The sequence below is a fragment of the Python bivittatus genome, unplaced genomic scaffold (genome assembly GCF_059951505.1).
Source record: "Python bivittatus isolate LINGU-HERP-01145 unplaced genomic scaffold, Pbiv_v1 ctg000680_np1212, whole genome shotgun sequence".
NCBI lineage: Eukaryota > Metazoa > Chordata > Lepidosauria > Squamata > Pythonidae > Python > Python bivittatus.
In genome coordinates, this window is record NW_028277095.1 from 1565703 (window position 1) to 1579836 (window position 14134).

Below are 14134 nucleotides of genomic sequence, written 5' to 3' on the forward strand. Positions count from 1 at the left end.
TTGCATCACTCAGGGGAAGGAAGGAAGGAAGGAAGGAAGGAAGGAAGGAAGGAAGGAAGGAAGGAAGGAAGGAAGGAAGGAAGGAAGGAAGGAAGGAATTTTAGCTGGTTTGTTCTGCTTTGCTCATTAGAAGGTGATACTTATACCCCCACTGGAGTTGTCCCTTGAGATTTAAGGTTTAAATCTTGGGCCCAGATATAAAAGTTAGAATATGGCTGCATTCTGTAGTAGCTGACGTTTCTGAGTGATCTTCAATAGTAGTTTCACATGTAACACATTGGAGTAATCCAGGTAAGGGGATATTAAATGTAAGCACTTTTTAAGGGGAGGAACAATGTGGGTTATTTCCCCAGACTTCATACAAATATGGTTCAGCATATGAAAGGATCAGGTGGATTGTTATTTTTCATTCAAGGCAATCAGCCTAGTAAATTAAAAATCTAATCCCAAGATTTATTTCAGTATTTGGGATTTTCCCAAATGCTCCTGCCTGCTAAGCCATTGACTTCCATTTTTTTAAAACTTATATTGACTTAGGATGTGGTAAGATAAAAGTGAGGGGATTCAAATTAGCAGTATGCTTCCTGACATCTCAGAGGTTTAAAAGGTTTTTTTTTTTTTCCAGAATGGAGTTAATGCTATTAATAAAATCTCTAGTTTGGTGTTAGGTTACAACCAACTTTAGCTTAACTTGGAGCCAACCTTGAGCCATAAGAAATGAACTAGCCAGACAAATGAACAAAAAGCCAAAGCTGTTTGCTCTTTTCTCTGTACTTCTGTGTCTGCCAACTGTCTTATTCTGAGCTCTTGGGTGATCCATCAAGACCATAACCCAGTGTTGTCCAAACTTGGCCACTTTAAGATGAGTGGACTTCAACTCCCAGAATTCCCCAGCCAGCATGGCTGGCTGGGGAATTCTGGGAGTTGAAGTCCACTCATCTTAAAGTGGCCAAGTTTGGACAACACTGCCATAACCCCTTTGTTGGGGTCAGATGCCAACTTCCTTCAACCCTGGTGGAGACCCAACAACCCCCAGACCAATTTGGGGAAGGGCACTAACACAACTCTGGCGCCCAACAGCAAGGCTTAACTCTCTCTTGAGTAATTAGAGAAGGAAATTACATTTTGGCTCTAATGCTACAAGCTGGTGATCCTACCGCTGGTTTATACATTCAGCAATGAAATGGAAATGTAAGATTCCCAGCTCCTTAGACTGGCGATTGCAGTCTCTCATTTCTCAAAGGTTGCCTGGTTCTACTTTCCGAGTCTTTTTCAACATCACTTGAACAATGGAGCTGCAGAAGATTGCAAGTAAATGTCTCCATAGCTGTCATACGATGCTATTTGTATATTCGGTATGAACTACAAAGTGAAGTTAGTGAAGCATTGATAGGAAAGATCATCTACCCTTTTTTAATCACCCCACTGAGAAATTCTGTAGGGAAAAATAATATTGCCAATTGCTTCTGGATTATTTGCAGATTTTGTTTTGTTTTTAACAAAAAACAACATTCATTTATGCAGTTAAAAAAAAGAGCTGGTATGTTCAAGAATTATTTATGCAATATATTGTATCATTTTAAAGACTTTTCTTCTTCCTCCCAATAACATTTGTTATTTATCTAAGAATAGTTGTACATGAGTCAGATGTCTAATATTTCCTTTGTGTCTTTTTTTTTTTAATCCATACTTCGGAAAGTTGACAAAACTAGAATTTTATCGAAGATTTAACACTTTAATATGTGCAGGGACACATGTTTTTCTCCCTTGTTTTTTTTCATTTCGTGTGTGTGTGTGTGTGTGTGTGTGTGCATATATGTTTTATTTTCCTGTTGGTAAACCTTGGGAAAAATATATATCTTTCTCCTTTAAAGTTCTAATTCAAAGCATGAATGTGTGAGTTCTGGAGGGACTTTGGGACTGCGGTAAAAATTCGTTGTCATAGTAACAGAAAGGGAACTAGGCCTAGTTCACCTGGGACTTTAACTTACTGCAAAAGCTTTTTTTTTTTTTTTAGACAAGCACTCAGCAAGGGAAATAAATAAATAAATTGTTCATTGAGTTCCCAGCTGACTTGCAAGGCCCACCCCTCCTTACAACTCTTCCACTCTTCTATCAATGCATTTTATTTTGTCCTGCAGCCTTCATAAATTTTCTGTGTCCCAGTTAAATCTGTGGGCTTTTTCCACCCCCTTGCAATTTAAATGTACCACTAAGATGCCAGGATAAACTCTCTCTCCCTCTCTCCTCCCCTCCCCTCCCTTTCTCTCCCCCCCCCCACCCCGTTATCTCTCCTGACAATATTTCCAAGTACAATAGAGAAAAGATAGCCCTAAACAAACAGAAAGCGAAACATCTTCTCTGCAGCATTTTGAATTTCTTTTTTTTCCAGTGGAATCCGTTCAACTGGCTTCTGTGGCTCTAATTTTGGCAAACTTCAGATAAAAAATAAAGGCTCATCTGAGACCATTTCTGTGTAATTTTCTTGGGAGCGATACAGATGTGGTTTGCCACTGCTTTTTTCCCGGGATCGTTGTTGGCTTCCCGGTCTAGCCTAAAGCCTTAGTGTTGCATGATAGTTTCTCATCCTAGTACTAACCAAGCTTGACCCTGCTTAGCTCCTTAGCCCAGCCAGACCCCCTGAGACCAACTTCAGTTTCACAGTTGCCTATGCATAGCTAATATAGCGCAGGATTGTCGGTTACAGCACAATATGCTTTTCGCACTTTAACCTCATTGCTCCTCTTATTATGTGGATAACTTTCCATTGTTTCAGTGAGAGATATTATGTCTGGACCCCAAAGCATGGATTAATCTGTGCAGTTTGTAACTACTGCAAAGCATCCTTTTTCCTTGAAACACATATTCGCTATGGATATATTTGTGCATATAACAGTTGAGAAATTAATGGCCAAATCCGTAAATCTGTAAGATGCCATCATCTTCTTCTCTCCTCCACCCTACCCATCCATACTCACTTTCAACTTTTGGATCATATTGTGTAGCTGCTATGTCTAGGCATGATGCTTTGAGATTTTCCCAGGCCATATATTTAATGCAAAAATGGCACTTCAGGATACAAGTCCCTGTAGCCCAAGCAATCCTCAAACAATGGAGCTTCAATTGCCATGGCTTGTCTTGGCTTTTGTTTAAAAGCTAAAGGTCTCCTTCAAGTTCATGTTGACTCCTGGTGGCCACATGACATGTCCATGGCAGCAGTATGAAAATGGTTTGCCATAGCTCTCTTCAATGACTTATTTTTACTTCCCAGTCCAGCCTCCCTGGATTTCCTGAGTTTCTCCCATCTAAGAACTAACCAGGTCTGCCCCTGTTTAAGTTCTGGGGGAATAACCATGTTTGACTAAATGTATCTACCTGCTTCAGCCAGCTCTTGTTTTGTTTTCCTTTAATTATTACAGAGTAGCTTACAGAGCAAGGTTACAATCAGTTGTGCCCAACGTTTTCCCTCTGTATTTGTCTCTAGCCAATCTTCCCCAACCTAGTGTCCTCTAGATGTTTGAGGTTGTACCTTCAGAATTTCCAGCTGCCTAGAAATTCTATGAGTTGCACACTTAGCACATCTGGAAGGCCCAAGGCTGGGGCAGGATGGTCAAGGTAGATAGACCTGGAGACTCCTAGGAAATTAAGATGCCAGGGACAGCATAACTCCATACATCTATCCTGTACAAAAAGAGGAAAGTCAGGAGAGGAAAGATGTAGCAATAGATTTACTGTGATCCCACTGATAATGGGATCTTTCCTAAAAGCCTTTTATGCAGTGATGTTGAATGATGACAAAAATATAATGTAGTGAGTTATTGGGAAGAAGCTGTCTGTTCTGCCGGATAGGAAGTCTTCCAGTATTGTTCATTTTCCTACTGCTAGAGTTATTTTGCTCTGTGTTTAAAGGACCCAACACACAGTAAGTGGCTCTGGATCTGGCCTTTTGAAAACAGAGCTCTCAAGATCTTGTCTTCATCTACTCTTTTTTATAGCATTTACCCTTGAGCAGATTCCAGAGTAGTAAATTGAACTTTTCTCTTGTTGTAAAACACAAGAAAATGGAATTACATAGAACTAGCATGTTTATTTTATACGTCTTTTATTTACAGCAGTAGTGGACAATATTGTTTTCTGTTGAGAATTGCATTCTCTTGGCCTTTTTCTTTGGGACGATAAGGCAGGTGGGGCTACAGGAGGAGCGGGCAGAGGTAGAGATGTCTATTTCTGACTCCCCCATTTTTCTCTCTTTCCTGCCCTCTTTTCCTTTTTTTTCCAAGCAACAGACTGCAGGAAAAAGATTGAGAGCTCTTACCAGGGGTCTCAACCTTTTGCAGAAGAGCTTGGAATTTGCTCAAGAACTAAATTAGCGGAGGGCCCAGTGTTCTAACTCACCTACTCTTGATTTACAGTACCTCCCTGCTACTCAGAACAAATGTTCTCTAGACACTTGACCATAAGATGTAAGTACCATTAGCTAAAATAAAACACCTATTATAGGGGTTTGATGATTAGAAAAAAAATTAGATGATAGAAAAAATGAGAGTTGCATTGTAACCCTAGAGTAAGAGTTCAGTTTAAATCTATACCTATAGCTGTTGTAAAAGAAAATCAGAAGTGATTCCTTTCCTTTCCTTTCCTTTCCTTTCCTTTCCTTTCCTTTCCTTTCCTTTCCTTTCCTTTCCTTTCCTTTCCTTTCCTTTCCTTTCCTTTCCTTTCCTTTGTATTTATTTCCCTCCCTCCCCTCCTTTCCTCTCCTCTCCTCTGGCTTTGTTCTTTTCTTTTCTTTTTTCTTTTCTTTTCTTCCTTTATCTTAAATATTAGTACTTGCTTTTATCTTTCTTATTTAAAACTTTAATAAAGTTATTACAAAAAGAAAGAAAGAAAGAAAGAAAGAAAGAAAGAAAGAAAGAAAGAAAGAAAGAAAGAAGGAAGGAAGGAAGGAAGGAAGGAAGGAAGGAAGGAAGGAAGGAAGGAAGGAAGGAAGGAAAAACACCTCTAATAAGATTTAGATTAAGTTCAAATAAGCAGACTAGAACCAACGTTAAAAATAAATAAATAAGTGGGGGCAGTTGTAAATATTATTTGTGTACGAGCTAAAAAGCCATAAAATGTTTTAGGACTGAATAGCTTGGGCATGTAAAAAGATCTTCAGCTGGCTTCCAAAGGTCTGACCACTGATCCTTCATATGATGAAAAGGAATATGCTGTATGAGCATATTCCTCTTCGTATTTATTAACATATTTTCAACTCATTTTGAACCTCTAAGAAATTCAAGAAGTTGTATATGGTTCTTCCTATCCTATTCTTCAATTTAAACTTGAATCTTAGTGACTCCAAGAATGTATCCATGTAGTTTTCATGGCAGGTAATTTACTACTGTCTTCTTCCAGGATGTTTCTGCAACTTTTTCTGTCTAGTCTATAGCCATAGCATTCCTTGGAGGTATCTTATCAAAGTACTAACCAGGTCGAAACCATCAGATTTTTTTAGCTCAGACTAATTTGGCCAGATGCTACCATCTGTTGAGACTCTTCCCATTCTTCTTTATCCCTACCACAATCCTATGTCTTAGGCCAAAAGATAATGCCTGGCCTAAGATCAACTCATTGTTTTCCTTATGGGAATTTCAATCTAGGATTCATCTATCTTAATCCAACCTGTTTAACATCTCAGATTAGCTCTTAAACAGAACCATACCCAATTCCGACACCACAAATTTATGGTGTCCATGTTGTGTGAATATTCAACCAACCTGAAGAAAGGTTGCATACAGACAGTAGTGTTGTGGTTAAAGACCTGAATGTGAGAATATCAGGTACAAATCTGCAACAACTATAGTCTCAAGAAGATAACATTAGAAGGGGAGTATTATATATGTTGTCTTATAGCACAAAATAAGGCAATCCTCTAGGATATCTGTGGGAGGAAGGCTCTGAGAGCAGCTGATATATGAATTCCGATCATTTAAATTCCCAGAAGTCTTGTAAAATGACTTCAAGTGAGATGCAGAGATTTGCCCAAGGCCACTTAATGAACATAATATGCTATGTAGAAGTTTAACCCTTTGCTCCTGACAGGGACACTTAACATCCCATCCATTGTGCCATCTTGGATGTCACTGCTGTTTCTTCACGCTATCTTTCTTTCATATTATGCATGCTTTTTTGCTAAATTTTATGAAGCTCAGGAAAGAAACAAAAGCACATTTTCCAGAATGTGTGTGGGATGGAGGTAAGAGAAGGAGTGGGGAGTGTGTGCTGGAAAACTTTGCACAAATTAGGAGAAAATTTTGCTAACATGCATTATTGGATTAGGGAAAGTTGTGTGTAAAAATGAGGATACATGAGAAAAAAATACGTATAAAATAAGAACCTTTGATACAAAATGTTGCGTTGACTGACTGATGTATTTGAGAAAAAGAATGTGTAAAACGGGTGTATTAGGAGAAATTGTGACAAAAAATACACACAGCTTTTGTTTGGACTTTTAAAAAAATGTGCATTGATGTGGAAGTCTGACAGAATAGAAATAAAATTGTTAAAAATATGAAAGTGAGCAAAACCAGATTCAACTGTATGACCAATTCCAGATCTTAACTTGAGGGAACTAAACCTTGTAAATAGATTTTGCACTTTTTCCCCTCTCCCAAAGAACTCTACAACTGAACTATACCTCTGAAAACATCTCTACCATTCAGATAAATGTATCAAAGCATCCTGATGGCCTTCTAGCTGTGGTGTGGACATTCCTTGAGAAATGCAGTTTTGCTACACAGTAATGTCTGAATGCCCTTTAAACTCAGGGAAAAGGGAATGAAAGATTTACAGTGCTTCTGATTATGTTTACATGTGTATGTGTATATATAAATGTATTCTCTTTCTCTTTGCATTCGTTCTCTCTTTCCTTATATGACTTCAGGGTTACAAAGCTTGGAAGAATCTCTGGTTTCTGATCATTTCAGATCTTGCGTTACAGATGCAGCCAAAAATGTCATTTTAATCTGTTTTAATTGACAGTCTCCTTTTAAACAGTCAGTTGATATCTCCCTGATGGCTCCAGCCACAGGGCACAAACACATTGGCACAAAGCAACTAAATGATATCAGACTTTAATTTCTTAAAATGGAAGATGTCATGCACGTTCTCTTTTCTCCCCCTGCAGATTCTTCTTAAAATTCTTCCTCAAGTGCAACCAGAACTGTTTGAAAACAGCCGGAAACCCCCGAGATATGCGACGGTTCCAGGTAAGTGATGTGCTGTTAAGTAAGTAAGTTGTCTGGGGGTTTTTTTTCGGCCGTGTCTCTCTGTTGCTCATCACTGACAATGCAGGTAATAAACGAGATGACAGTAAATGATAACCCCCATCATAGATTGTGAAAGGTTTTTGTTCTCTGTGTTTGTCATGTTCAATCCTTGCTCCCCTCCTTTTTTGGGGGGGGGAATCCTCAAGAGAGGAAGTGAGGTATCGCACCAACTGGAGATGTATATTTGATTTGACACTCCGAAGCAAGACGCCTGCATGTAGCAAGGTCCGAGTACAAGAACCTGAGACGTTTCCACATTTTTCAAAGCAACCCTGTTTACGTGCCAGGGATCATTCCCACAATCTCCCATTCAGGTTTGTTCCAACTGCGGCTGTTCCAGCCCTGGTCACTTTAAGAACTCTCCCTAGTAAAGCAACTAGGCCCGTGGGACTGTGATCCAGCTGCTTTTCAGGAATATCTGCCACCAGTTTCATCATAGCTGACGCTGATGTATTGAAAATACCAGCTAATAAAAACACAGGAGGAAGTGAAGTGTTCAGGTTGGAAACACTGTGAAGGGAAGCAAGGCGGATGGGGAAATGGGCTGATGGGGAGTAAGCACTAAATCTTGCTTCTCTTTCTCTTTTCCACCCCCTTCATTGTTTAAGGCTGGGTTGCACAGATGTAAGACTTTTCCCCTTCCCACTGTAAATGGCTCTGAAGTCTCTACAACTCTTTTTGCGGAGTCTAGCTACCGTTGCTTGATCGTCCTGTAGATCTCATGAAAAGTGAATGTGGAGTCTTGCTAAAGGCCCGACAGTGTATGCATAAGTTACTTCTATATTTCCAAACCTGGTGAGGTTTCTGTATTCTTCACTGAAATCTCATCATTTAAAATGCAAATACCATGAGATCTCAGATGAGAATGCCCAAAATGTGGGGTTTTGTCTGCACAGGAATTATATTCTTCTTCTTTTTAGTAATGTTTTTAATTAAGGTTTTATGTATTTATATATTTTATGTTTTTTAATGTTTGTTGTGAATCGCCCAGAGTTCCCCCATTGGGGCGAGATGGGCGGTTGAAAAATTTAATAAATAAATAAATGAATGAATGAATAAATAAATAAATAAATAAATATTCAGAGATAGAAGAACCTCCCTCCCTTGAACACTGTCTTCCTATCAACCCAAGAAGGTAGACCAGACTAAGAAACCAATGCCATATTGGTCAGGATTACTTTTGTTGTAACAGCTGTAGTAACAGAATCTTGTGAGTCTGAATGTGCTTCCCCCTCCCTCACTGTATCTTCATGTGAATTAGGGAGGGGCTTGTCCGAGATGGTTTCTCAAGTTATTTTTTTGGCCTGGGTTCAGGACCTTTTTATCTGACTGTTATCTTGGTAGCGGCTCTTCCTCCTGTCCTTCATGTATCTACACTTCCCCACTCTACAGTTATAAATATTGGACAGAAATCTGCAATATTGATAGGTCAGTGATATGAAAATTTCTACTCAGTCTGTATAAGGTGGTTGTGCTAAAGCTCACTGAGGTCCTTCACACCAGAAGGTGTCACAATTTGCTTCAGTTGCCCCTCCCCCAAAAAACCCAACCAAACAAAAAACCCTCTTCCAATACTACCAGTTGAAAGAGTCTTTAGGATCAAGAAGCATTCAGGCTTTCATCCAAATGAAACACCCGCTCAAAGATCTGTGCAGTCTTAATTTTTAAAGCTTCATCTCCACATGGAAGCTAGATGTGAATCATTGAGGCAATTGTTTGTCCTCTTTGCTGAAGATTAATTTTGTCTTTGGGGAAAACAGAAGGGGCCACGCTAGTAGGGTTGTACAGTGGTTTGGATTCAGTTTCCAGAACTGCTTTGGGACTATGAAACTATGACTGGAGCTTCCGCAGTACCTTAAAGCAGCTATGTCTTTTCCTGGGCTCACATGGCCTTTGAGGATAGCAGCCATAAGATCCTGGGAAAAGGCCTGACTGCAGACGAGTATTATAATCACACCCCATATGTTCCAAAGCCATTTGGGGCAATTGAATCCAAAGTGCTAAACAATGTTACCCACGCTCAAAACAGAAACCAGAATCTTCTCTGCAAGGACTTTTTCCCCCCGCTTTAACTTAACTTTATACCCCCTGAACCTGCTAATATCTCCTTTTTCTCCATGGCTGCTGTGATTTTAACTACATAAGAGTTTGCACTTTGTTGTACAGTATAAAGTGAACAAATGCTAAACAGCTTTTAATCGGAAGGATCTGAAAGGCGCTGCTCAGATTTTCACACGGGGTCAAGTGTTTCTAACATGAATATCATCCCAAAGGATCATGATGCCTTCTGCAGTCTAAACATGCACATTCTGTTACCTTTTATCCCTGTACCAGCCCTCAGCATCAACAAAAACAAATAATGTGTTTAATGGTTTTGATTCAGGTTACAGAGGACACTTGTCAATCCAAGGAATGAAATACCCCAGAACTGATGAAAGACACAGATTACATCAGGGCAGAAGAGAGGGATAAAAGGGGATATAGCTTAGAGTCTTGATTGAATGAAGCTGTTTTGATAACAGTGTAAAATAAAATGATTGGGTAGAATTTAATCTCAGAGCGAGGTCATTTTCAGTGCTTGCCATTATATATATCTACACGCACACATACATACACACGCTATATATGTATATGTTAAAATGTTCTAGCTCTGAGATCTTAAGTGTTTGTGTGCGTCTGTGTCAGCTTGCAGTAATGTACAGCTTCATCCTCCGAATGTGACATACCTCCCATCAACTTCATGCCCCCTAAGAATTAAGCTTACTTAACTTCATTTTTTTTGGGGGGGGGGTTGGTTTTAAAGCTTCATTTGCAGCTTGATAGCAGCAGAATAAATAACTTCCCCAAAGTACTGGTGAGTGACAAGATTTCCAGCAGTCCTGAACACATCCTCCATGTGTGTGTGCCTGAATGCACATCCTTTTCAGTACATGGAATAAAGGCAACAAAGAGGAGTAGTTTGTCCATCAGTGCACACAAAGAGGGGTGTGACTATAACACTCGTCTGCAGACAGGCCTTTTCCCAGGATCTTATGGGTGCTATCTTCAAAGGCCATGTGAGCCTAGGAAAAGACATAGCTGCTTTAAGGCACTGCAGAAGATGCTTTTGGTCATAGTTTCATGGTCCCAAAGCAGTTCTGGAAACTGAACGTGATGAATATGGTTTGTGAGAGAACATCTTGCCAGTGTCCTAAAACATTTGGCCTTCTGGTTGTAATTTGGAAGGAGGACATCTTCTGCAAATTATTTCATTAATTTAATTAAGTGCAGTATATTCTAATGGATCTTTTAGCCATTTTGAATAACCTACCAGTAGAAAGGTGAGATATAAATCATGAGTTTGAAAAATTTTTTTTTTTTTTAGAATAGAGATGATGTCTGAATCAGACACATTTTTCTAACGTATTTAGCTCCTGTGCAGGCACATTTCAGAACAAAGGGAAAAGTAATCACAGTGTTGGACAATTTTGATACAGATGATATAATCTGGAATTCTGGAATAAATGTTGCAATCTGTTTGGATTGTTCTTGCAAGCAGACGATTTGCTGGCACAGATGCATGCAATTGGTTAAAAGGATAGGATGTTTTCCTTTACTGCTGTATATTGGCTGATGGATTTTATCCTGAATTATTTAAAATGCTGTCTTTTCACAGTAGCTAGATACTCACTGTTGGTATGCATGCTGTCTTGTTGACCAGGACACAGTAAGCTGAAACACAGTGGCAGTGCCTGGCGTGGGCCTAGAAATTAGGAGCTATAGGTCAAGCCAATAAGAAGGAAAAGGAGAGATGGGATTGTGAAGTAAGCCATAACTCAAGACCAAACAATAACCAAGGATTGAAGAATAGACCATTGCTCAGAAAGATCTTCTCACAAGCTTCAATGAGTACAGGAAGCTCTATATTTCCTTGATACTGAATCCATATTTCCTGTGCTAGAAGATATCCTGGACAAGCCGAGTTAGTGGGGAGCTTGAGGACACATCTTGAAAAACAGTTCTAAAAACAGTTCTCCGAAATTCAGTGGCTCGCCATGTCAGGCAGCTATCCATAGATCCCATCCACTTGTCATAGTGGATGAGGGTTATGCCTTCAAATATTGTAAGACTAAAGTGTCCCTCATTCTTCTCTGCCAGTCATACTGTCTAAAGCTGCTGGGAGTTAGTGTTCAACAATATCTGAAGAGCTTCACATTCCACATTCCCTTATTAGAACATATTTTCTATTTATTCCAAAGATGTCCCTGCTTTCTTGTATTAAGATATTCAAACTGGTTCCCTAGAAAGTTTTCTTTCAATGTACTTACCAGATCCAGAACTGTTTAGCTTTGGCCAAGGGGCTATATCCTATACTTTTGGTCCTTGAGACCATCTGCTTTGCATACATCTCAGCAGTCAGATAGGAAATTGCTGAAACTGAAATCAATTTGTAAACAAATTTTAGAAAAGTAGAAAATGTTCAGCCTTTGACCCAGAACCTAATAGGAGCCAGAACATGGAATAGCCTTTATTGCTAAATGAAGTAAGAAGAAGAAAAAAGTCTTCTTAGTACATTTTAAATATTTATATTGAGATGGGCAAACCACAGCCTATGAGCAGTATACAATTTCCACCATCCTGAGTTTACCCAAATCTGGTGACAAAATGGCTGCATTTCAATGGCATGATTTCCACTTATTTTTAAGACATTGGGGTTTTTTAAGGGTAGAAATGGGAAAAGGTTTGCATCTGGCAGGTCTCCTACTTTCCAAATATTCCCTTGTCTCTTTTAAGAACATCCCAGCATCACTGAATGGTCTCATGTGGTTCTTCAAAAAGTCAATAGGTTGTGTTACACCCCTAACCTCTCAAACATGGTCCCATCTTCTCCCCGCCCCCCAGAAATTGCAATGCAATGAACATGGTACTTTTACCAAGACATTGCATTCCCCAAGCCCTAGAATATGATTTAGTTGGGTTTGGACCAAATTATTTTTTTGACAAAACTGAGTTGGAACTCAGTGCTAGTATAACATGCTAACTGCTATATCACACAGGCTCTTTTTGCATCAGAGTTTTCCCCATACCTCTTAGTAGCATCCTCTGAAATGACAATTTATCTACAGAAAAAAAATGGTTGAGATAGATGAAGAAGAAGCACAGTTTGCCATTTTTCACAGCACCTACCATGATTGTCAGTAAAGCTCACAATCCAGAAAGTTTCTTGGATATTGGAGAAAGAATCCCACAGTGAATGTGTACCCCTAGGCATCATAAGCATATAAACCTGGAATTTCTGAACTAGGGAGGGATGAGAAGACCTAGATGAGAGAATACCGTCATCTAGATTGGGGACAGGTACAGTACATTTCTTGCCTTCCTAGCACCTAGAGATACATGCATAACTTTATATAGCTGTAAGGATCTGAGTGTTGGAAGGAAGAAAATAGAAAGGGGATTGCAGTTCATAGAAGACAAAGCAGGACTTCTAGCTCCAAAAAGGTTTTATGTCCCTGCTTTAACTCCCCATTAAATATGGAATAATCAAATATTTGAGTGAAAGGAGCTAGTATCCATGAGGTGGATCAAACCGTGTCCCTAGTTTTAGCTTTCACACATTGGGAAGAATCCACAACATTGGCTGGGATCCCACAATGCATAAGGCTTACATGTAATTCGTTCGTGGTTCAGAGTATCATATAAAGACAGGTATTTTGTACGCATTTCTCCCAAGATGTGTAGGTTTGTATTCAACAAGGGCTAATATATTAATTTTTGTGAACTTGAAAAAATGAGAGGGAGAATTCCAGCATGAAAAATATTTTTTTTAAGGATATTTGGGTTCCGTGATGTGGGATGAAGTAAGGTCCCATTGGAACTTGAAATGAACCTATTGTTCTTCAGGTTCTACCAAAGACCATCTGGTTCAAGGGCCTTCCAAAATCTAACAGCACCTCTTTTTTACATAAGCCAATCATTCCCCTTTATTATAGTTGTTACTAAATGTTGACTAAAACTAATAACTTACTACTCCCAGATTTGGGAGGAACTGGAATCACATCTAGGCAGACTTTTGGATTCAAGTCTCTTCTGACCATGATTTAACCTCACCCATTGTACAACCTCCAAATGAATAGAGAGTGTTAAAGATGAGCTAATCCTTATTAACTAATCTGTGCACACTCATAAAGACTATTTATCCTTTATTTTATCTCTTCCTCCCAACAGCAGAATCCCCACTAATATCTCTGGGAAACTTGCCGGAAAGAGGGGAGAGAGGGAGCAGAAAGGAAGATTGCTATGGGTCATTTTTCTCCTACTTATGTTGAGATATTATATATATATATATATATATATATATATATATATATATATAATCACTTTAGCCAAAATAGAAAATTATGTTAGTGTAACTGTACAGTTATAAAGAAGAATGTACATTGGGCATTTCATATTACTTCCAGATGTTGAATGATTTTACCTCCTCCTTTGGAACTACAGTTGTATGCAAAGTTTCTCATTCAGAATGGTGAGAATAAGTTCACCATTTTTTTTCCAGGTGAAAGAGGAATTCTCCAATAATTCTCTCTTGTGATGTTCACCCATAATAATAATGACCTTAGCCCAGCTCCCCACCTTGATTGGTTTTAATTTCTGCCCTTGCAAATAGCAGTAATAGCAACTGCTTTAGCAACCTGGTTTTTCTCTTTATCCAAAATCCCTTGACCTAACGTCATTCCAAAGGAGACAAATATGACTAACTCCCCCAGAAAGTATGGGAAATATTCAGAGAAATTCCAGCAAAGTGGACTGTTTTTCCCAGAGATAGCAAATGAAAAGAAAAAAAG

General features: G+C 39.0%; 1 protein-coding gene across 1 annotated transcript in view; it reads left to right on the forward strand.

Annotated features, from left to right (window-relative positions):
- The window catches only part of EBF2 (EBF transcription factor 2), a 237515-nt gene that overhangs the window by 164210 nt on the left and 59171 nt on the right, over positions 1–14134 (forward strand). Inside the window, exon 7 of the mRNA XM_088151946.1 lies at positions 7166–7247. Within this exon, the coding sequence (XP_088008072.1) occupies positions 7166–7247 (82 nt within the window). The remainder of the gene's footprint in view (positions 1–7165; positions 7248–14134) is intronic.